Here is a 22,975-nt window from a genome sequence, read left to right on the forward strand (position 1 = left end):
GTGACACTTGACAATTTTGCAATGACATCTGCAACAATCACAAATCAGTTTGAAACCATAGAGCCACGACTTTTTTACTTTTTAAATTTATTTTGTCAATTTTGGCCTTACGGAATACGTTCCTCAAAATCAATATGTACATAGATTTTTATATATAGATCTTCGTTTAACCGTCTAATTTTATGGATAACAGACATATGCATCTTTGTTTTTGGGTATAAATGATGAGCCTTTTTACTCCAGGCACATTTACATCTTCCCTTCATTATTAATCTGATAAAAATAAAGAGAATCAATATAAGTAGCAACATAATTATATACATAATGTGATCCAAATATCAAGTAACAATTATTTTTATATAGGTATGCTTCTGCCATTACATTGTTTTTGGAATAATTGTGTAACCGAATAATGAATAATAAGTAATTATCACGTTTAAACTGAACAACGCCATCTACATTGTTTTTGATGTACGTAGCTTGGAAATTCCCTCATTGGTGAGAGCTGAGGGTATCACCCAATACGAAATTTAAGACAACAGGCCTGAGGGTGTTCTGTTCCCCTTCAATATCAATAAATATCAAAAGTACCTGAAACGTATCTTCTGATTACTTGTGGATCTACCCAACCCATTAGGTATTACGAGGCTGACTTTATGCATTAATAATAGTACGTCCCACTGTGAAATTGCAGGGTTTAGCATAACAGAGGTTATCTGAACTGGCTAAAACGATTTCCATAGCTATCGACCGCCTGTCTGTCCGTTATGCATCCGCCTTTGAACTGGCAATAATTTAATTGCAACGTCTCCAAAGCAAAGGTTGGCAGAGATGTAGTTCCAGGATTATGACTGAGGATTGATAAAGCATATTTACAAGAGGGTATTGATTGTAATACGTATGAGAAAATTCAGATTTTCGAAAGAAATTGCAGCGCATAAAATATGGTGGACAATAAAAATACTCAAATTATGTCGCCGGGTTTTCAAAAACTGTCTACAAAAAATATAATGCCATATCTTAAGTACTTACTTATAGTTTTAAAGGGGAAGTATCAAAAGTTAGAAAATAAAGAAACAATATGACAAATAATAATTTCAATAGGTTAGGTTAGGTCACAAACCTCCGAAATGCATTTCTCGGGAATGTCGGTTTCCTCCCGATCTTTTCCTTCGCCGCTGAGCACATGATAATCATTTATGATCCAAACATGAATTCGAAAACAAAGTCAAAAATCATTGGTTTATGCCTATGCTGGGTTTCGAACCTTCGAGCTGCGACCTGAACGTGAGAGCCAAGCGTTCTACCAACTGGGCTACCACGGCTTTTATTTTAAAATGAATAGGGTACCAGTGTTTTTATACCAGCTACTAAAACAGCTCCCACTGTAGTAGAGAATAAAGTCTACTGACGTGTCATAAAATGTTAAAACTATTAATTAGACAGGCAACGGCCATTCAACTTTGCACTCTAACAATGTTTTATGTGAATCGTGAAATTTACAAGTGAAATTCGTGCCTGGCATCGACGACACATATAATAGACACCGAAAGGTTGAACTACATTGGCTGCATCGCATCGCACTTTCTTATCCCTTTCTGTCATTAAGAACAGATATTCGCTAGAGAGAGGTGATGCGATCGCACGCAGCGGATTTTTTCTTTGACGTGACATATTGTAGATTTGCCGCAGATGGCATTAACTACTTGGCCGGACAAATGGGAGCGCTGAAGGCTCTCTCCCGGTACAACGTTTAAGACAACAGGCCTGACGGTGCCCAGTTGGGCGCGAATCTCGGCTCGGGGCGTCGTCTGTGATGAAAAATATTTGAAAGAATTAATCGACCCTAGTGGGTCGATAGCGATAAGCGCTGATTGAGGGAAATCGTCGACCTCGCCGGCGGGGTCGGTATCAGAGTCCTGAAGTGTACCAAGCACTCAGCGGAATCGGTTGCACTCCCGCTCTTTATCTGTAATATTATGTAGTTGTAGTATGGAATATATCTGTAAGTAGTTCAACCCTAATATTTAAGTTTTTTGACGAATGAATAACCCGGGCGAATAAAATAGGCATCTTGCTGGTATGCAATCCGTTTGACGTGCTGTCTACTTAACCCTGTCGGGTTATTGGCCGATGTAAAATTTTTAGACGGTTGTTTTAGATTACTGTTTAAAATTGACGTGTGTTCCATAAAATATGCCTGTCGATTACCTGTCCCTTTCTTTTTCAGCGGATGCGAAAATGACAGGTATAACTTAAAATAAAATTAGACGGCGTCTGCAGGAATTAGCACCATTGTTTACTGTTCGACTTCTGTCTTACTACGAAACTCCGGGCCTCCACATCCACTCGCCGTGCCGCAGGTCTGTCATTAGGAATTTATAGGTAGTAGAGTCTAGAAGATGTATCGTCGATGGTGCTTGGTGACGAAGTTTCGGGCTAGCCCGCCTTCGATGGACAAACTTTATCACTAACCGACTTAGATCTCCACGAGAGCCTGTGCAAATGTTATTCTAGAAGTTTCAATGACATTTTAGTTCGTATCGAAACTAGACTCGCTGGTGCTTTAATAAAAGCTAGTTCATGCCCGTTATTGTTGTGTCGCCCCACGTTCGTTATTTTATGGCCGATTCCTGGTAGTGGTTGATTGGAAGAAATTGCTTCAGAGCAATAAGTCAACCATTGCACTGTTGTACTGTTGTTATGTATTTGTTTTACAAATGTTCGTTTGTACACACACACACACATACACACACGCGCACACACTCAAGAGTTCCTACCTATAATTCTATATGATTGTCTTTTGAGTTTATTGTTTTTTACGTAAAGCTGCTATACAGGCTGTTACGAATATTGAGGGAGATGTTTCAGACCATGATTCTGGGTTAATATCAAGTGGAATTTTCCGTCGCAAAATTCAAGTTTTTTTTAGTTTTTATAAATTATTTTTAGATCCATACTTTTGCGACGGAAAATTCCACTTGATATCAACTCAGAATCATGGTCTGAAACATCCCTCAAAGTTTTCGTTACGATGTCACTAACAACCTGTATATTTCTATTTAATGTCATCTAGCCCTCATTGACAATTACTTCTGAAATAACTGAAAACCAGCGCTGGATGGCGCCATAGCATGGCTCCATCACAGCACAAGCTGAGCCATTTCCTTTTCCCCGTATTCGTAATATTCATAATTACCTAGTTTTTATAGGAAAATGTAAATTGTTTCTGACAATAAATTTATTTCATTCTTATTCTTATTTATTTGTGTCCTCTACTGATGTCCTGAGCATGAAGCTACGGAATAAAATCCATTATAATATATTTCTATTAGGTACTCTTTCTTTGTCTATATCGTGTGGGTTTTGAAGTGGATGCCCAACCTATGCTTCTGACATGTGATTACCTTACTAAGTAGTTAACGTGTCTTCTCGAACATTCTATCGTCTCAGTTCTTCACAATCTGGTGATTCAGCTGGCAGCGTCCTAACCGAACCAGAAATTGAATCCAGGACTTCCGCATTGCGAGCCAAATGCTTTAAGGTGATGTGTTTCAGTCAGCTAGGTAACGCTGCGTCAATAGATGGCGTTACTTCTGCAGTTTTCGTATTTTTTTCCATTTATTCGTTTAGTGTTGAGTTCTGACCCAGTGAAATGTTAGGTGGCGAAATCTTACACACATTATCTTTAAGTTAAGCTACAATTTTGAAGTATTTACTGAAGATATCATATTGAAACATTGCATCAAAAGTTGGTGTCATTTCAATTTGTGTACAAACACGAAGCTGTCACACACACATGCGAACTAGGTTAGCTATTAAAAGAGATGCATAATTTGAAGTCTACTTCTAACTTCTAAATGGCGCATTTGGTAAAGCAGTCGCCGCCATTCTTAAGGTTCACGGTTCAAACCCAACTGCATGTTTTAATTGTTTTTACTTTTTGTATTTTTTTTTTACAATTGAATTTGGCGAACCCGTCTATTTATTACGGAATTTTCAAAAAGTATCACTTTTACCAATAATATTATAATTAAGTATACAATAATTTACTTTGCACTAAAGTACCTTCCGTAATTTCCGTATTTTTTATTTTGTAAAATTCTAATAGGCATTAATCGCATCAGTGAACATGCGGCTAACTAAAAAACTACTGAACGGATTTTCATACGGTTTTCACCAATGAGTAGAGTGATTCATGGGCGTGCTTTAGGGTTTATAATTTATACAAGTATTTTTTTTGTATAAAATGGTTCAAACATAATTATCGTTACAAATATAGCCGACTTGGAGCTTTCGGCGAAAACGCTGCCTGAGCCCATTGAGATATAACAAAACAACGTATGGTTGAATTGTTCCTTTTTTGTAGGTATACCGAAAAGTCCACAATATGTCATAATAATTATATTGTGTATAAAGAATTGTGTATATGTATTGTATGATTTTACAAATAACGATCACAGTACAGTAATAATAAGGTAGATTTTTCCTAAATTGCGTAGGTTCAAACTTTGTCGCATCGCGTTTGAAAGATGTAATAGCGCTTCAGGACGTCCCGCAAGCACGGCGCTGATGTCGCAGTATCCGCATATAATTATTATGACTTGTCATTTAGTTCCAATAAAATCCGCGGGACTTCATACGTATGTCAGTGACAGCTGGTGATAGCATGCGGGACACTTAGCACCTAATCGAATTCTATGTTGTTTTCGCGCCCAGTCCAGACGACTCACAGCGCATTTCTGGACATATATTTACGCGTGGTGTTTATTGTTAGGTTAGTTAGTTCAGGTTAGGACGTCTTTTTATAACGAGGACGTTAAAAAAAGACGAGGCTGGGACGTATTGAAGTAGTATTTCCATATATACGCGGCCTGAAATGGGCTGTTTCGGGGACCTGAACTGGTTGCTGTCGAACTTATTATCACGTTTTCTTGATTAAAATTCATAAATAAGTCAAATAGAAAAAAGAAAAAATATTTTCGTTAGTTTTAGATCTGTCATTATGTCTGTGATGTTTGTTTATTATACATAAGAATTTCAAAGTTTATCTTTTTTTTTCCCAAAGGGCAAGGCAAAGGGAACTATGAACATACAGCCATGTCTTGTGTTTTTTTTTCTTGATGATGATTAATGAAATGATGAAACCTAAGCCCCCACCCTCGGAGCAGACTCCTACTCCGAACCCCAAACGAAGTAAGCGGCTTGTTGGCGCAAAGTGAAAATAGATAGGTACACTTTGTTTATTGAATATTCCGATTTAATAATACTATCGGGAATGTTTTCCGACTAATGTGATCATTAACCACAAAACACCACTTCGTATTGATTATTTAGATTATTCAATGAAGAAAGCAACCTTCCCGTTCCCGGTCCCACCAAAAAGTCCGCGGCAAAGAGAATATAAATAAATCTGTATGTTGGATGGAAAAACAATTAATTATAAATGACTACTATTTAGGCCGGCAAATGCAACAACTTCTTTTTTGATTTGGTTTTCCCTGAAGGGTAAGGCAAAGGGAACTATGCCCATACAGCCATTTCATTTTATGTATTGATTTTTTATTATAATATGTGTCCTCTTTTAAAACACGGTATTTACCCATTATTTAAAAATGTTTAAATAAGATACGTTATTACAAAAATATTTTTCCAATATTCCTTTTCTCAGATTGTAGTATTTTTAGTTTTTTATTTATATTTATTCTCTTCATACAAAATCTCTTTATAAATTGTCACTGACATTCTATTACACTTGTCAAGTAGTCAAAGCCTTTAGAAAAAAAAAAAACTATCACGCACACAAACTAACATTGACACCTCTACACGCTCAGCAAATACACTGTAATCTGCACCACTACAAATGTAGAATTGATCAAAATTGAGGGTCTGAAATATGGTACTTCACGTATTCGGACCCTAAATTTTTGTTAGTTTGCGAAAATAATACACCAAAATATTACTATTTATCGGTTTTATAACAATATTCCTCTATCCGTTTTCCTGTAGCACTGCATCAACTTTTGTATGGAAAACGAATCACCTTAACTACTCGTTCACGCAAGCCACTTTGAAATTGTGTTAGGGTAGCATTACCCAGTTGAGCCAAAGAAACTTATTATGCGCATCCAGAATATTAATCTCACTGGTTTCCATAGGAACATTCTGTGTGGAGGAGATTAATTAAGCCATTGAAAGGCATAGCATGCTTCAAAGACGAAATACAGACAAGTTCCGCTGAATTGATTCAACATTTCAAATCAGATTTATTTACTGCAACACAGGTAGGACGGGACCGACGATTTGATTTTATGTGGTGAAGTATGCTTCGTATACCAAAGGATACCATTGCGTGATAAGATGCCAGCGCCTAGTACAGGTACACAGGCGACAGCCCTCAGCGCTACCTATTTGTACGGCCAAGTAGTTAATACCATTTACGTCAAAAAGAAAAGATCTTTACAGTAACAGTAAAAATAATACTGTCTCATTCTTTCCTCATCATCATCATCCCTTTCTTTTGTTCTGATCAGTGTGTGTGGGTGTGTGTGTGTGTTCGTGCGTGCGTGCGTGCGTCTGCTATCATGATCATCATCTGCAAATCGTTATTCGGTTTCCACAGGGTCCGCTTACCTAACCTGAAGATTTGACAGGTCCGGTTTTTTTTATAGAAGCGAAAGCCTGTCTGGTTAGGACACAGTCCTCCCAAACGCATTTTTCAGAAATGAGGGTTTCCTCACGATATTTTCCTTCACCATTAAGCACGTGATAATCATTTATGGTCCAAACATGAATTCGAAAACAAATTCAAAAATCATTAGTTTCGGCCCGTGCGGAGATTCGAACCTGCGAACTCACAGTGAGAGTCAAGCGTTCTTCCATCTCGGCTACCATGGGTCGGAAGCAATCTGCTATATTATTTAAAACTCTGAGTGATAGCAATTATTATTATTATTACGTATGGCAGACAAATATCCTGCTTGGATCAAATATCCAGCTTAAGCTCCCTTAACCAAGTCTCTGCTGCATCCGTCACACATTGCAGCTCGGCTATACCACCTGGGAACCGGTGCAGAGGGCACTCGTTCACTATGTGAGATATGGTTTGGTCCGGGTGACCACATTTACAGTATGGTGACTCCTTTAAGCCCCATTTACATAGGTGATGGTTTGACTTTCCATAGTCGGTCCTTTATCTTCCCGACATAATCTTTCAAGGAATTTCCCCCACCAGAATTGGTTTATCACACTGATATTTCCCCTTGTCTTAATAAGTAAAAAATTACTATATAATTATTTCAATGTTTTAAATCTTTATCTGTCTATTCTAGTAAATAAAGTTAGTAAACATATAACTTCACGTATTGCCATTATCTCAAGGCAATAAAACAAACTGATAACTGCAATAAACATCAACTGTACTGATAAAATAAATTAATAGGGAAGTGATATTGAATCATAGTTAAAAATTACCTACCTACTACATTATAAAATTATCTGTGCATCCGAGGTGCATCTCAGATATTTAATGTACTATCAAAGAGAAAAATACAGTCAGTGAGCGCAGCGAATTATTTGTAAACAGTGGTGAAAATATGAACCATTAACTGTCATAATTATAAAATTTATGTTTTTGTAGGTGTTTTTGGTCGATTACAGAAACGACATGTAACTATGAGATCTTAAGTGCAACCTGTTAATTTATTACTTTGCTAGAAACTGACTGGACTTTTGGATTTTATCGTTCGATCAGCTTAATCACAACACAGGTTTTTGTACTTTGACAGATGTAACATTTGAAGCTTTTGCATCATCATCAAAATATTATCATTAATTGTACTGAAATAGTCGTTCTGTCTAACATTAATTAAGAAATCGCAGCCCCGACCAAGTATCTATGTAATCGTTACATGAGCCATGTTCGGGGTTTGGGAAGGGCATGATCAATTTTGTACGGAACCCTCGGTGCATGAAGCGTACTCACACTTGAGCGGCTTTGACCACCCATTTATTAATTTAAAAATTAATAGGTACTTACCTTGAGGTACTAATTATAATAACCAACTAAATTAATGTCCCTGTGCTGATTGGCAATGGGACAGATCATAGGTCAATGACACTAACATAATTAGGTACTATTATTTATCCACAGAACGGATAAGGGTCGATATGTTGTATTCTATGTCAACTTTTTGTTGACTTCCCTTTTGAATAATTATTAAGTAAGTATAATAAAATTAATCTACACTCATTTATAAATGTGAAAGTAACTCCGTCCGTCTGCTACCGCTAAGCTGATTTCAATGAAAGGTATGAAGATAGTTTGAGGCTTAAGGAAGAAATCAACGTTTGCGCCACCAAAAAAAGCATTTGTATAGACGCTAGCTCACCTGCGCTTGCGGCAAGTCCGTACTATGATGTACGTAGATATTACCTACGTAGGTAGCATAGCGTAACTATAATAACTAATATATCACTAAATATAAACTAATAATACTTAAATAAAATATTTATTTAAAATCATCAAAATATTTTTTGTAGTGAAATATCCATTTATTAAAAAAGTAAAAGTAAAAATAAAAATTCTTTATTTGCGTTGTAACACTATAGTAAAAGTACAATAATAAGATACAGCATGTTTACGGTAGTACTATAGGCATACAATTGGACGGCCGACCACGGCCCACATTCGCACTAGGATCTACCCTGTATTGCGGAAAAAGTAAGTAAAGTAAGTTTAAGTATAATTTTTTTCAAATCATTTACTAATTTGGCATTGACTGCGCATATTAGTCGAAACCTTCCCGTATAATTCGTTTGGCGCCCAGATCCTGCATGTGTCTTTATGGGTGCACTCTATTATACCAACATGTTACGTTACTATAGTAACGTTACTGTAGTAATTTCATTGGGCACCATAGTCATAGTTATATGGTGTCCATTGAAATGTGGCCCTTAGATATACATTAGATACGTTGTAAGTTTCTCTATACCTATCTCAGTTAAACAATATATCAGTTATGTAGCTGTGCTCGACGTTATTTACATAAGCCGTGTTTCGTGGTTCTATGTCATAAAGACAGGTGAAGACAGGGCCGAATTTAGGACAAGGTTAGTGATAATTTTTAATCCCGACGTTACGCGAAAAAGGGTGTTATAGTTTTATCCGCTTAGCTGTGTGTCTATCTGTTTGTCTTTTTTTATGTGGTAGGTTATCAGATCATCATCTATAATATAATGGACCATCATTTTAGAGTGAACTTGATGTATATAACATGGAAGAGACGCAGCAACTTTTCCTATCCTATACAGGTTGAGTAGCTGCAGAAGATTTTACATTCATTATAATTAAAAAGCACATAGCTTTTCAACACATAGCTGGCGAGGAGTGGGTGGATATACCACACACTTTTGCCTAATCCTACGAGGATACAAGCTTGATGCTTGTTATGTTATAAATTTTGAAAATTATAACGTAGACGCATTTATTCTAGGAGACAATATTATCAACACCAAAAGCTGCATACGTAGCTCAGTCATTATATTTCCCGGTTTCTCATGGTCCACATGAATAATCTGAAGATTTGACAAGTCCGATTTTTTTACGACAGCAACCTCGTACTTCCAAAAGAAAACTTTGGCCCAACATGCATTTTAAACGCAGAATCTTCTCTTTAAGAGTAAGAACGCAGAATATAATAAATTCTTCACAGCCCTAGATGCGGCCTTGGCGTCAGTATTTTTATGTGCGGAACCGCTCTTCAGAGTTTACGACGCGCCCCTAACGCGCCTGTGTTTCGCCATGACGTCATAAATGTTTTATATTTTATTCAAGGAAACCGTTTGAAGAATTTGATTTTATTGTCATACGATTTCTGGTGGAATATTTTTTGCGTTGTGATTGTGGTTTTGGTAAGAAAAATACAAATCAATAAGTAAATAATAATGGCAGTCCGGGGCTCGGGTACAATTACCCCTTTCTTGTTTATTCGAAATAAAGATTTATTATTGTAGTGTACGGTCACGAGTACTAATAATACACTTTGAAACCATGTCACATTAATGTTTTTGACAAATTAAACCGTAAGTCTCATTAAATGTCAAATGTGATAGTGCGACAGAGTTCTAAAGTGGGTAAGTACATGATATTGCTCACGACTGTACACTTCATGTATACTCCCATGATTTGGCGCCAACAGACCATGATTCTGTACAGGCAGACCATCCTGCATTGATCGACTTTTTGTCTTGCTCTGTATTCAGACGACGCGACGTATGCGCCCGAGACAAGGATAGCAAAATCAATACACTACAATTATAAATATAATAATTATTATAACTAATATATCATTAAATATTAACTAATAATAAATAAAATATTCTTCTTCTATCTTGTGAGTCAAATTCAAATTCAAATTCAAAAATATCTTTATTCAGTAGGTAACATAGTTACACTTTGAATCGTCAATTTTTACATAACGAACGTCTCATCCGCCTAAAACTACTGCAGCTTCTCACAACCTGTATAGCCGGGGAAAAGAAGCTGCAAGAAAAACCTCGGCACAGGGCCCTAGACGTTCTTTTAAAATAAAATAAAAATAAACATAAAATATTGATATACAATTGAGTAATTTAGCTGCCTAATATCAGTTCTCAGACAGTTAATCCCATGCATTCATATCTTCTAAATAATCACTAACTTTATAATAACCTTTTTTGTAAAGTTTTTGTTTAACTACTTTCTTAAAGCAGTTGAAAGGCAAATTCTGAATGTCAATGGGAATCTTATTGTAAAATGAGTTGTGAGATGGAGTGGAAAAAAAATATTAATCAAATCATCAAAAGAAATTTTGTAGCCAGTGAAATATCCATCTATTAAGTATTATTACTTCTAACCATTTACTTTGGTAGAGCTTCATGTAACGTCAGCTTAATGACGATAAATACATCGAAGAATTGACAGGAGGAGGACCCGGTGGTGTGATAGTTAACACGATCGTTCTGACTTCACAAGAGCTGCGGGTTCAAGTCTAGTACGAGTCAATTTTTTTCGATTTAATTCTTTGAAAGTTATAGTAGGTGTTGGCGCTCAATGAAACGGCCGTGCCGTTTGCGGCGAGCGCGCGGTGGCTGTCAATAGAGTTTGACAGATACTCCTTCTAATCATCTTGTGACGGCGATGCATATTTTTTTGTTCATAACTTTTTATCCAACTTCTTTTGTTATTTAAACATCTTCATTAGTAAAATGACATCTTTAAACTGAATTGAGGCATCTTCATGGAAATGTACCCGAAAAACCCTCTGGAGCAGATCGGCTACAACAGTAGGTTTGTATGAAACTCGTAATGACACAGTGATAGTGTATAGATAAGCAGTAGGTAAACAATAGCAACATCCTTTATCGCTGTAATTTTTTTTCTCAGTAGATTCTGTCAGTGGTATCGCTAACAACCGATAATATTCAAGCCGACAATAACCATCGAAAATAGGTCATATTATTACGTCTATACAATTATCATTTCCAAAATGATAAACTATCAATAATTTTGCCCTTCGCCCAACACTTAAATACTGGACCATAGATTTCGTTTCTGCTACAATCCTAGTAGTAAAAAAAGTAAATAAAATTGGTAGGTAACAAAACTAAAAAGGCAAACAAGAAATATTTTACTTACAAAACTATATTTTAAACTTTCATTAATATACATATATAAAATATTCGGAAAACTGTGACAAGACGTTTTATTAGTTGTAAAGAGGAAGGTATACGCACACTTGGTACTTAAACACACATCATAGGCAAAATAGTGAAACATAAATTAACTTTATGGTGCTACCACACCACCGCTTTAAATGTTTAAAAACATGTTTTTTATTAGTTACAATAGTTGTCATTATGATATTATGTAATGTAACATTTAATAAATTGTAATCTTTTGTTAACAACATCCCGCGACAGCAGGTTGTACGGGGTAGGTACATCATAGATCCCATCTATTAGCCGTAGCACGGCACTCGCATATAAGGCGATAAATGAGCCAGACAAAATATAATGAAACATTGCAGGAGCCATGCTAAGACTACAGATGGTTATAAAATAGTATACGGTTGAATTATTTTTGAAAACGTAAACAAATTGTAATCTACTGATAATTATATAGAGTTAAATAACGTTTAAGAAAATTTTTATAAATGTTATAACTCCAGTGTGACAGCACTATATCTTTTAATTTCATTGTTGGAAAACATTTTTATATACTTACTTAGGTAGAGAATAGCACAAAAAATACAAATACTTATAAGTTATATATAGGTATATAGTGACATCGTAACGAATACGGGGATGGTTCATACCATGGTTCTGAGATCAAGTGGCATTTCCTGTCGGAGAATTATGAAAATTTTCGTGTTTTTTAAAATAATTTTCAGTTCCAAACTTTTGTAATGGAATTTTCCACTTGATATCAACTGAGAATCATGGGTTGAATTATCCCTCAAAGTTTTCGTTACGTTGTCACTAACACCCTTTATTATAGAAAGTCAGAAAATATTATAGGATTATTATTTAAATAAAAGAATTATGATAAATGTTTGCTCATTTCCCCACGGCAATAAATGTTTACGTGTATTATAATATAAAACTTAAATAACTTTTACAGATAATAAAAACTGGAAGAGTAGGAAAAATAAATAAGTGAAAAAAAGATCTAAGGAAGAAGATAATGGCTTTATATTTGCATTTCTTGCTATATATAGTATAATAATTATAAAAGGTAGTATCGTCTTAAAACCGATTGTGCGTATAGGTATGTACCACTCAAATAATTTTCGTGCAACATTTTAAACATTTATAAATATTTATTACTAACATCTTTCACAATGAGAAAAATACCAAAAAATTATCAAAAATCTTGTAAAACTCACATTTTTATATAAAGTGAAACGCATAGAGTACTTACATTTAAAACACTTATTTACATTGTCTATTTTTCTTTTGTTGGAATAACAATGTACTTAAGTATAAAAGGCATTTATTTGTGAGTGTTGATAAAAAGGCACGAGAATAGTAAGTAGTAAATATACACGTTGGAATTAATACATAGATAATAAAACTTATAATTTACATTAACAATCATGAATAAACATCAACTTAAATATAGCTGATTAATTTGACAGAAGACAGGAAGAAATTATACGGCCTATGAGAAAAATGCATTGTTCTAACACCTGTCAATTTAATACAACTATATTTAAGTACTATTATAAGTAAACATAGTCTTTATTTAACATAATATTTCCACATGGGGTAGCCACACGTGGTATTTAAACTGATATTTAAAACGAACATGTTCAAATGCTTATTACATTAACAGCACATCAAATTACAAAACAAACAACAGTTTTTATTTTCTAAAAATTGACTGTTATTACAACTTCCGAGAAAGGCGTTTCTCAAAACGACGTATTTAGTGCTTCCATGCGTTCGGCGCATTTGGGCAATATGCGAAATTGTTTCACACAGATTGGCAAGTCAGCCTTCAAAGTATCAAATTACAAGCCATCAACACAAACATACATTATATTGTCTTTAGAAGTTTTTTTGGATCATAGTAGGATCTTCAAGAATCTTATTCAAGATCAGTATACACAGAAGTAGTCCCAGAAGCGTTGCGGTCTTGGGAGGGAAGGTTTATATGAAACTGGGCTTATCGAATTCGGTACACTTTAGTATCATATCACATTAACTATTTTGTCAAATTAAACTATAAGTCTCACTAAATATCAAATTAGTAAGTGCGACAGGGTCCTAAAGTGGGCATATCACAGTTACTTGTACACGCGTAACGTTCTCATGGGGCTGCTTCTGCATAGAGTGAAGTTTATGTGTTTCATTTGATGTGCTATCAATATGTAATCATTTCTTGCGGGACAACTTTCGCCAGACTTAAGTTATCTAACTAAAAAAAAACTAGCTTTGGTATGTGCCTATGTAGGAGTTGCAGTTAGGGCAATAGTGATCTGCATTCCGGCATGAGTCCATGCAGTACGGCACGCATACACATGGCCAGCAACTGAAAAAAAAAATATATGAAGTGGAGTTTCCTGTCGGTGAATTCATGACAATTTTAGTACTTTTTTAATTATTTTCAGTATTTGTTTGCGATGAAAAAATCCACTTGATATCAACTCAGAATTATGGTCTGTATCATCCCCCTCAGTATTCATTACAATAACACTAAACATCCTGTATATTAAATACCTGTCTTGGTGTAAAATTTTAGAATGCAATTAGTCACATTCATACCTAGCCCAGTAAAGTATCACTGAGCAACAAGTCATCATTATTCTTTCTGCTTTCTGTTTTAAAATACCTACCTACCGTATTGCTTCATAATTATATTATATTTACTTGGTAACTACGTATTACTTGGTATTTACTTGGTTTCTTGTTAAGTTACGTTATGTTTTCCTTAACCAGAGTATGTAGTGGTATTTATGCACATCTTTCAGATTTGTAAGTTTAAGAAATCATGATGAATTGTTATATTTTGACAAAAGTGTCTGTGTCCTCTGATTACTTGCGCTCTGCTCACCCCATTAGGCATCATGGTCATGGATAACTGTAACTGGCTCTTATTCCTTACTTTTTCACTATCGTAAACGAAGAAGGCCAGTAATTTTTAGGGTTATGAAACTGAAATAATATATAATATGAAGCGGCCACATAACCTTATACGCGGATGATACTTGTCTATTTTATTTTGGATCGTCAATACATGATATAATATCAAAAGCGCAGAGGGACCTCGATGTACTTCATAACTGGTTGCAATGCAATCTCTTGACTATAAACATAGCAAAGACGTCTCATATAATTTTCAAAGCAAAAAACAAAATTGTCCCTCCTTATACACCACTTAAAATAAACGAAATTCCAATTCAATTAAAGACAAATGAAAAATATTTGGGACTTAGAATAGATAATCAGTTATCTTGGAAAATACACATTAATCATCTAAAGACAAAATTGACTTCGTTGATGAGTTCTTTACGCGGTATTGTGCGCTGCATCCCAAAATCAATTCGTATGACCATCTTTAATTCACTCGTAAAATCACACTTAATTTACCTGATAGAAATTTGGGGCAGCGCAAGTAAAACCATATTAAATGAGTTACAAAGAGCACAAAATAAAATAATCAAATTGCTTTTTCACTTTCCTTACCTAACCTCTAGTAACCTAGTATACGAAAAAACGGGCCTCATGAACATACACAAGCTTTACGTCTACAATACTTGCATACTAATCCGCAAAATCATCAACAAATCCATTCATACATCCATATCATTTACACAACAAAGACACGCACACAGATATAGAACCCGTCGAGCCAGCTACCTCGTACTGCCCAAGACACGTACAAACATCGGTAAAACTATGCTTACCTACCAGGGAGTGCAACTTTACAATAACCTACCTGCTAATATTAAAAGTATTGAGTCTTTTGGGTCATTTAAGGCGAAATTAGCTAGTTATATTCTGGAAAAGTGAGTTTAATGTGTTTTTGTTTTTATTGATATTTACTGTGGTAACAGATGTTTCTAAAAATTGTACTTACCTATCAAACGCAAATGCATACCTACATACTCATAGTGTAAGCGAACTAAAAAATCTAATTTACCTACCGCTTGTTTCTTAAGTAAAAGACATTGTAACTGTCGTTATTAAGAAATAAATATCTTTAAACTGAAATAAAAAATCTTTTCGTCGGACCTATTATACGTAATGAATACTAGGTATTTGACAGTTATGTAATAGGTACCTTTAAGGTTACTGACCTCGTGTCATTGACCTTTCACCCATAATAGCTTTCTTACTTGCGGTCGGAAACTCGGGACTATAATATTACTTACCTATACGTATATAGGTAAGGTCTCTAACACTTTCAAGGTCTTAACCTTGAACTTTCAAGGTCTTAACCTTGAAAGTGTTAAAGGAAACCCTCAACGCGCGAGACCGACTTGCACTTGACTGGTTATATTTATAAAAATCCGCATAGTATTCAGAAACAAGTGGTTAATTTACTCTACATTTTCTACGCATTCTTCCACGTCGCTTTCGTATAATTGGATGAGATCCAATTTCTAGGCCTAAAGTCCTATTTGCAACGTACCTACGATTCAAGGTCAACTCAGAAGCAAGTTCAAATTCTAACTCAAAAATATCTTTATTCAGTAGGTAACATAGATACACTTTGAATCGTAAGTTTTTGACAAACGTCCCATCAGTCTACAACCACTGTACCTGTAAAGCCGAGGAAAAGTAGCTGCAAGAAATACATCGACACAGAGACTTAGACGTTTACAAAAAATGTAATACAATATAGGTAAGTAATTTGGATGCGTAATATAGGAAACCAGACGGTTTTTTTTTATTTCAAATCATTCATAATATCTTCTAAATAGTCACTAAACTCTATAATAATATTTTTTTTCTGTTTAATCACAATATCAATGCCGTTGCGTAATAGGTTAGTTGCGTAGGTCAAAGATAAATTATTAAATACTAATGACATTAAAAACAAAACTATTTAGTTTTTATAAAACACAATTTTGTTTATTTGTGATTAACTTATTTACGAATTTAAAATACCTGTTAGCGGGGTTACCGGTTATACTTATTATTAAAAAAATTCAACATGGGTTCAAAATATCAAGTATGTTTTAAGAACCGGTTAAAACTAACTCGAAACTAACCCAATCAATATTAATTACTACCTAGGTACCTATATACTTTTATTCGGTAAGTATTATAACAACAATATTGCACAATTTCATCAATGTAGGATCGTGGGAGGACCATTGAAAGTGAAAGACGATTAAAAATCGTGGCAAAATGTAATATTTAAATGTTACTTTTTATTTACGATAATTATGTTGAATATCAACATATAGAATTTGCCCCATGAAATGTTTTAAATGACATGAAATTAATTATGCATGTATTAAATCAATATTTAATTATATTTTTCATTCATTACTCTTTTATAACATAACAGCTGCCCATGGCGTTATAAATAATACATATATAACATTTTATAAATGCAATGTGGTAGCACCATAAACTGGCCTGCCCGACTGGCCTTCTGCATTCAATTGCACTGCTGCATGGAATATCTACCGTCTTACTTATATGTATACGTACGTGAAAACGAAAGTGGATTTCCACTTACTCACTCAAGCGTACTGAGCTCGTATGCAACTTCGCTTTTACTCTAGGTATACGGAGTGAAGTTAAGAACTATAACAAATTTATTAATGTAAAATATTAAGGAGCCATCAAATCGAAATTCTTCCGCATCGTACGTGCCTTCAGAATTTATAGTTTTATTATAAAATTTGTAGCTATAATATGGAGTTACAATCGCTATCACATAACAGAAAAGGTCGATTTTTGTTTAGTCAATTCGAAAATATCCGATTTCGACCAGCGATATTCTTCTGAAGACATCATCAGAATTTATATGATTAAGAAAACAAACACGAGTATCCGTTCTGTAATAGTGATTAATATTCCATATAAAAGTGAAAATTACAACAATTTTGGTCTGGTTTCAGCTTTAACAATACTTACTAAAGAATCTGGCTGTGCTTAGTGAAGTTCACACGCACATACGCATACTCAAAGCCACATCTAACTTGGAAGGCAGAGACCAATAGCAGCCCCTTGTCACTCCGGATAAGAATATTCCACCTAATTCATTAGTCCCAATAATAAATACCTAAAAACGTCTAAAGCCCTGTGGCGAGGTTTTTCTTGTAGTTACTTTTCCTCGGCTATACTAGGTTGAAAAGCTGCAGTAAGTAATTTTAAGCGGATGAGACCTTTGATAAAAAAATATAAAAATTGACGATTCAAATATGTTATCAACAGAATAACGTATTTTTTGAGTTCAAGTTGAGTTTATGATAATCCATATGGTGACAGGTCATCAAACCATCGGCCAGAGATAGTTTTATCATTTTAGAAAGTAATTATATTACATTTAAAACATCTATAAATTAATTTATATAGTATAATTCCTATTACAAATAATTCTTCATAAGCAAACGACGTAATCGTTAAATTCTAGGAGACGATGTATTATGCCTGATAACAAATTAAAGGAAATAATTGTGATAAGACATGAATGGGTACTTCAAGTCATATAAATTAAGCGGGAATTACATAGAAATTTACTGAACACTTCAGTCGACATGATACGATACTTTGAAGATTTCCTAAAATATATAAGTATATCTCGTTTAAATTATTGTTTGGATTATACGTACTTAGATAATATTTCCAGAATTCTATGATTATGAGAGCTGGCGAGCAGTGGCTATAAATACAGGCGTGATGCGGTTCAGAATGAGATAAAATACATTAGGTACATAATTATACCCTAGTGCGAAAGAGATAACAGAAAAATGCACTCTCTGGCAACTATCGGCCTAAATATTTAATGAGATGTATAATTTGATGATTTTATTGAAAACTACCCAGCAACTATTAGATTTTTTTTTGTCAGTCATGACTGATGGAATTGACTGACGCTGGTATGAGCGTGTAATAGACCTTCAAACCTATAACACACCACTGAAACTCCATACAAAAATCTAATTCTTACCGTGAGACATCTAACACGTAAGTGCGAGCGATATAAACAGCTTAATAGACCATGTTAGACTAAAGCGCTTATTACATTACCCTGTCCACCGGGCTAGATGCGTCAAGGTCACATCGACGCCATCACACTAGGTGAGAATCGTGGTTACCATGGTTACTTCCCATCAACTCGCTCGAGATCGTCGTTACCATGGTTACGCTCACCGATTTGCTATTAGACTACACGATCTGATCGGCAAACCCGTGACCTTGAAGCATCTAGCCCGATGGACAGGGCAATGTAATAATCGCTTAAATCGATACCGGCGTCTGATACGAATTGGTGGGGGGCGGAGAGGTTACCGTTCTATACGTAGTATTATTTTTTATTCTATGCCTACTGGACAAAACACGGTAGATACTTACAGGAACAGGCAGAGGACTAGAGCGATAATGTGGGTTTTTGTGGTAGCTTTGCGGTCTACCCTGGTCTGAACCGTGGCCCTGCAGGAGGGGCACACCAGGGTCGAGGGCTGCGGGCCTACAGCGACCACAGTCACGTTCATTTTGATCTGAAACAAAAGAATATAAGTTGACAAAAAAAGAAAAAAATACTAGTTTAATTCATCCAATCTGCAGTCACTACCGTGGTGGAGTACGTTTCATACCCACTCCTGTTCAATGAATGGAGGTATTTGCCCAGCAATGACGTATATAAGAATAGAAGTATGACAGGATCCAAGTAAATGGAATCCCAAAGTCTCTGCTTATCCCGTTGGGAAATAGGCATGAATTTACATATGTATTGGTGCTGACACTAACTAATTTTATTTTAAATTATACCTGTCATTTGCTGATCTGCCGAAAAGGAAAGGGACGGCATACGAAATGTCATTTTATACGCCCGTGCCATTTTATCATCCATCCCTTTCCTTTTCGGCGGATAAGAAAATGACAGTTATAACTTAAAATAAAATTAGGTGTCTGCAGGAATCAGGGCCATTGTGTGTGTAAGTATGTATAATTATGTTATGTTAGTATAATCAATTAAATTAAAATACTTTATTGCAGTATTTGCAGTGAATAAAAACAAAGGCTTATAATCAATGTTAGGCGTTGCAAATAGGCCTATCCTATCGCTTTGTTGTGCTACTATACTCCCCTTATATAATCCAGTTATGACTTGTAGTTATTGATGTAGGTGCAAAAAAAAAAACATTTTATTTTACATAAAATTTAATATATTTTATTGAAATCTACCAATAAAACAAAGTTACGGAAGACTTCTAATTTCAAAATTTAACCCCTGAAGGTTAACTAAAAGACAACATTACAGAGTGAAAAAAAACTTATCTATTTTCAAATTGATTGGATATAAATACTAAAGGTGCTGTCACACTAGAACAGCAGCTTCTTGTGAGAAACTGCAGTAATTTTAGGCAGATGAGACGTTCGTTATGTAAAAAATGACAGTTCAAAGTGCAACTATGTTACTGAATAGATATACTTTTGAATTTGACACCATAATAAGTACCTAGTCTGTGACCATGGCAGTGCGACCGAGGTAGCGACATAATAATAATGTGGAAAAATGACATATGGCCCTTATACTTGATGTGATAAATCGCATTATAGTTTACTTTATAACCCAATTTTGTAATTATTTTTTGGTGTGTTACGTTTTTTATTTATTGCTTTTATACTTGGACTACATACTTACCCTAAAGCGCATTAGGTCACACTGTAAAGTTGTATGTTCCGTATACATATACAATAATAAACCTTTTAGGTACTTAATTTGAGAGAGGTAAACCACTCCCCTATATTTTCCTAAAAAGTAGAATGGAGAAGAATGCTACACCAACAAGAGCATGTTTCTTAAATAAATGATGATGAGGTACTTAATTACATAAGTAGATATCTTATAATGTATAAACTACTACATTCTTCTCGAAGTTGTTATGTACCTACCTACCTCAATACAACCAAGTAATTATCAAATAATTCGCACCGTGTTTGGGTTTCGATTTAGATAAGTGAATTTATATTGTTGTACTTAATACAGAGTTGTACAAATATTTATTTAATGATAATAGTCGAATTTATTGCGTACGAGTACCTACTAACTAAAGTAGTTTTTGTGTAGGTCCTCACCTGGATTCGAACCCGGGTCCTCCGGCTCGTGAGCCCGTTCTACTATTGACCCAGAGGCCGTTAATAAATAATGTTTGTAATGTTTGTTTATTGTACCACAGATACTTATTACATACACCATTATCTTAGATCTTTCGTCAGGGTTGAACACAGAAATATACGTAATCATTCAACAAGTGGCGTCTGTAAGCAAGGTATTAATATACCTACCTACTTTCTCATGAAAATTGGGGTCGGCAAACACGATATTGATTTAGTAATAACCATAATTATAACTAGCGACATGTTCTACTTATGATATACTTTACAACCACTTCGTTCAAACAAAACGGCTGTACATACCAACTCACGTTGCATGACATCATACTGAGCGAATGAAATTATAAACTTCCATATGTATAATTTCATCGCGTAATTTCGTCAGAGAGGGAAAAAGGAGCGAAAATAAGATATTTTTTTGGAAGCAAAGATTGTGTTTTAGGATTATGTGCCGTAACTTATGTAAAAAGAGCTTAATTACTTAACCTTCAGGCAAATAAGGCTAGAGAGTACAAGAAAGAACCATTTGAAAACGAAAAGCAGCCAGTGTCCTTACTATCAAAGAGAAGAAGAGAGAAGAGAAAGAGATTTTTTTATTCTTCCGCAGTTATTCTAATACTACCTCTGGGTTGGCTGGAAGAGATCTCTCTTAGAGATAAGACGACCCTTGTTAACGTCAATTTCTTGTTTGTGATGTAACTAGTTGTTAAGTGCAATAAAGTATATTATTATAAAGAGTTTTTACAATGGAAACATTCCCGGCAATAGCACACCTCTGGTCAGGATCGTTGTATAATATGGAATTCCGTGGTGTCTGCCTAATCCAACGGGAAATAGGCGTGATCTTATATATATATATATATATATATATATATATATATATATATATATATATAAGGTGTAGTTTCGATTTATGTATATTCAATTCACGGAAAAATATACCTACTTAGTCCTTGATATACTAAATATATATTAACAAAGATACTATTTTAAATAAAACACTAACAATAATAACACTGTCACCAGGGTTGACGAGGTTGGTAATTCACCTGACAACCCACACGATTGAAGAAGAATAAGGCACTTAATTATAAAATTATTTTAAATCATGCGCAACATTATGAAATTCCTGACAGTGATCTTGAAAACAAATAGTAGAACATTCAACCAACATTATGTTTTTGGAATCTTCAAGGCCACAAGAAATGTAGGTAGGTACCAACGTTTACTATAACAAAAGCGTGCTTCGCCTTGAAACACACCTTCACTTAACCATCAGGTCAGTAATCAAACGCTAATTCTATTTGATGTGAATAATAATCCCGCGTGTCTAGAACTGGCACTAGCATAATACTTTTCTGTTTAATTACTAAGTATTTATAACATCTAAATACTTACTGCTTATTCTAATGGAACTATTTCCATATTCAAATTTTAAAATAATAATTATTAAAAAAACTGGCTATAAAATATTTGAAAAAAGAACGCACCTGATTTTTTAAATTTAAAATATCACTGAATTAAAAGTTAAACACTACTGTTTGACGCGTGCTCACAAACACAGTATTAGTGGTCGACTAGTGATGTAGTGCTTCGTTCGTTACGTTCATGGCCACACAGTGATTACCAAATGACTCATTGTGTACCTGTACCGCATCGACTGCCATTTATTTTTTTATAGTAAACAGGTAATCGAATTTAGTGTTTTTACTCGGAAGTAGATATTACCTATTTATCTATAGAAATATCTGAAAAGATAGCACTTTTTAAGGACATTCCCTCGCTAAGATTATTATTATCGCGTTTTAAGAAACTCATAAACCTTTGCTGGATTAGGAGTAAAGGTGCAAGGAGACTTCAACTTTATGGTTGTGTGGAAACCGGTCGTCATAAGGTGCAAGGAGAAAGAAGGAAAGAATTGAATACGTTCAACTGCTCATCATCCCAAGCAGGGACGTTTAACTATACTAAGGATTTGAGTCCACTCTAGTATGTTGGGCCTTATTCTATATCGCACTCGGGGAGTCGCTCCATTACATCGTACTGAAAAAAATAATGACTCAACTCAAAATTGGTAACTGTTGACTTTCTGCTTACTACCACTATTACGTCAAAAAAGGCCGATATTTAT

The 22,975-nt window shown here is 34.8% G+C and overlaps 1 protein-coding gene across 1 annotated transcript; it reads right to left on the reverse strand.

Annotated features, from left to right (window-relative positions):
• Positions 1 to 11,665: 11,665 nt before the first annotated feature.
• On the reverse strand, positions 11,666 to 22,469 carry LOC126366354 (lipopolysaccharide-induced tumor necrosis factor-alpha factor homolog). Its single transcript, XM_050009476.1, has 3 exons — positions 22,335 to 22,469; positions 19,078 to 19,223; positions 11,666 to 14,074 (listed from the first exon to the last, which is right to left on the reverse strand). The coding sequence occupies exons 2-3, from the start codon at positions 19,215 to 19,217 to the stop codon at positions 13,972 to 13,974; spliced, it is 243 nt and encodes an 80-aa protein (XP_049865433.1). The 5' UTR covers positions 19,218 to 19,223; positions 22,335 to 22,469; the 3' UTR covers positions 11,666 to 13,971.
• Positions 22,470 to 22,975: the final 506 nt, after the last annotated feature.

Source organism: Pectinophora gossypiella, chromosome 4 (assembly GCF_024362695.1).
Source record: "Pectinophora gossypiella chromosome 4, ilPecGoss1.1, whole genome shotgun sequence".
NCBI classification, from domain to species: Eukaryota; Metazoa; Arthropoda; class Insecta; order Lepidoptera; family Gelechiidae; genus Pectinophora; species Pectinophora gossypiella.

Bases quoted from the DNA above. Each gene is read 5' to 3' on its own strand.
- LOC126366354 (XM_050009476.1), bottom strand. From the start codon at position 19,217: ATGAACGTGACTGTGGTCGCTGTAGGCCCGCAGCCCTCGACCCTGGTG. The intron at 14,075-19,077 runs GTAAGTATCTAC...TTTTTTTTTCAG, and splicing joins CTAGTCCTCTGCCTGTTCCT to TTGCTGGCCATGTGTATGCG.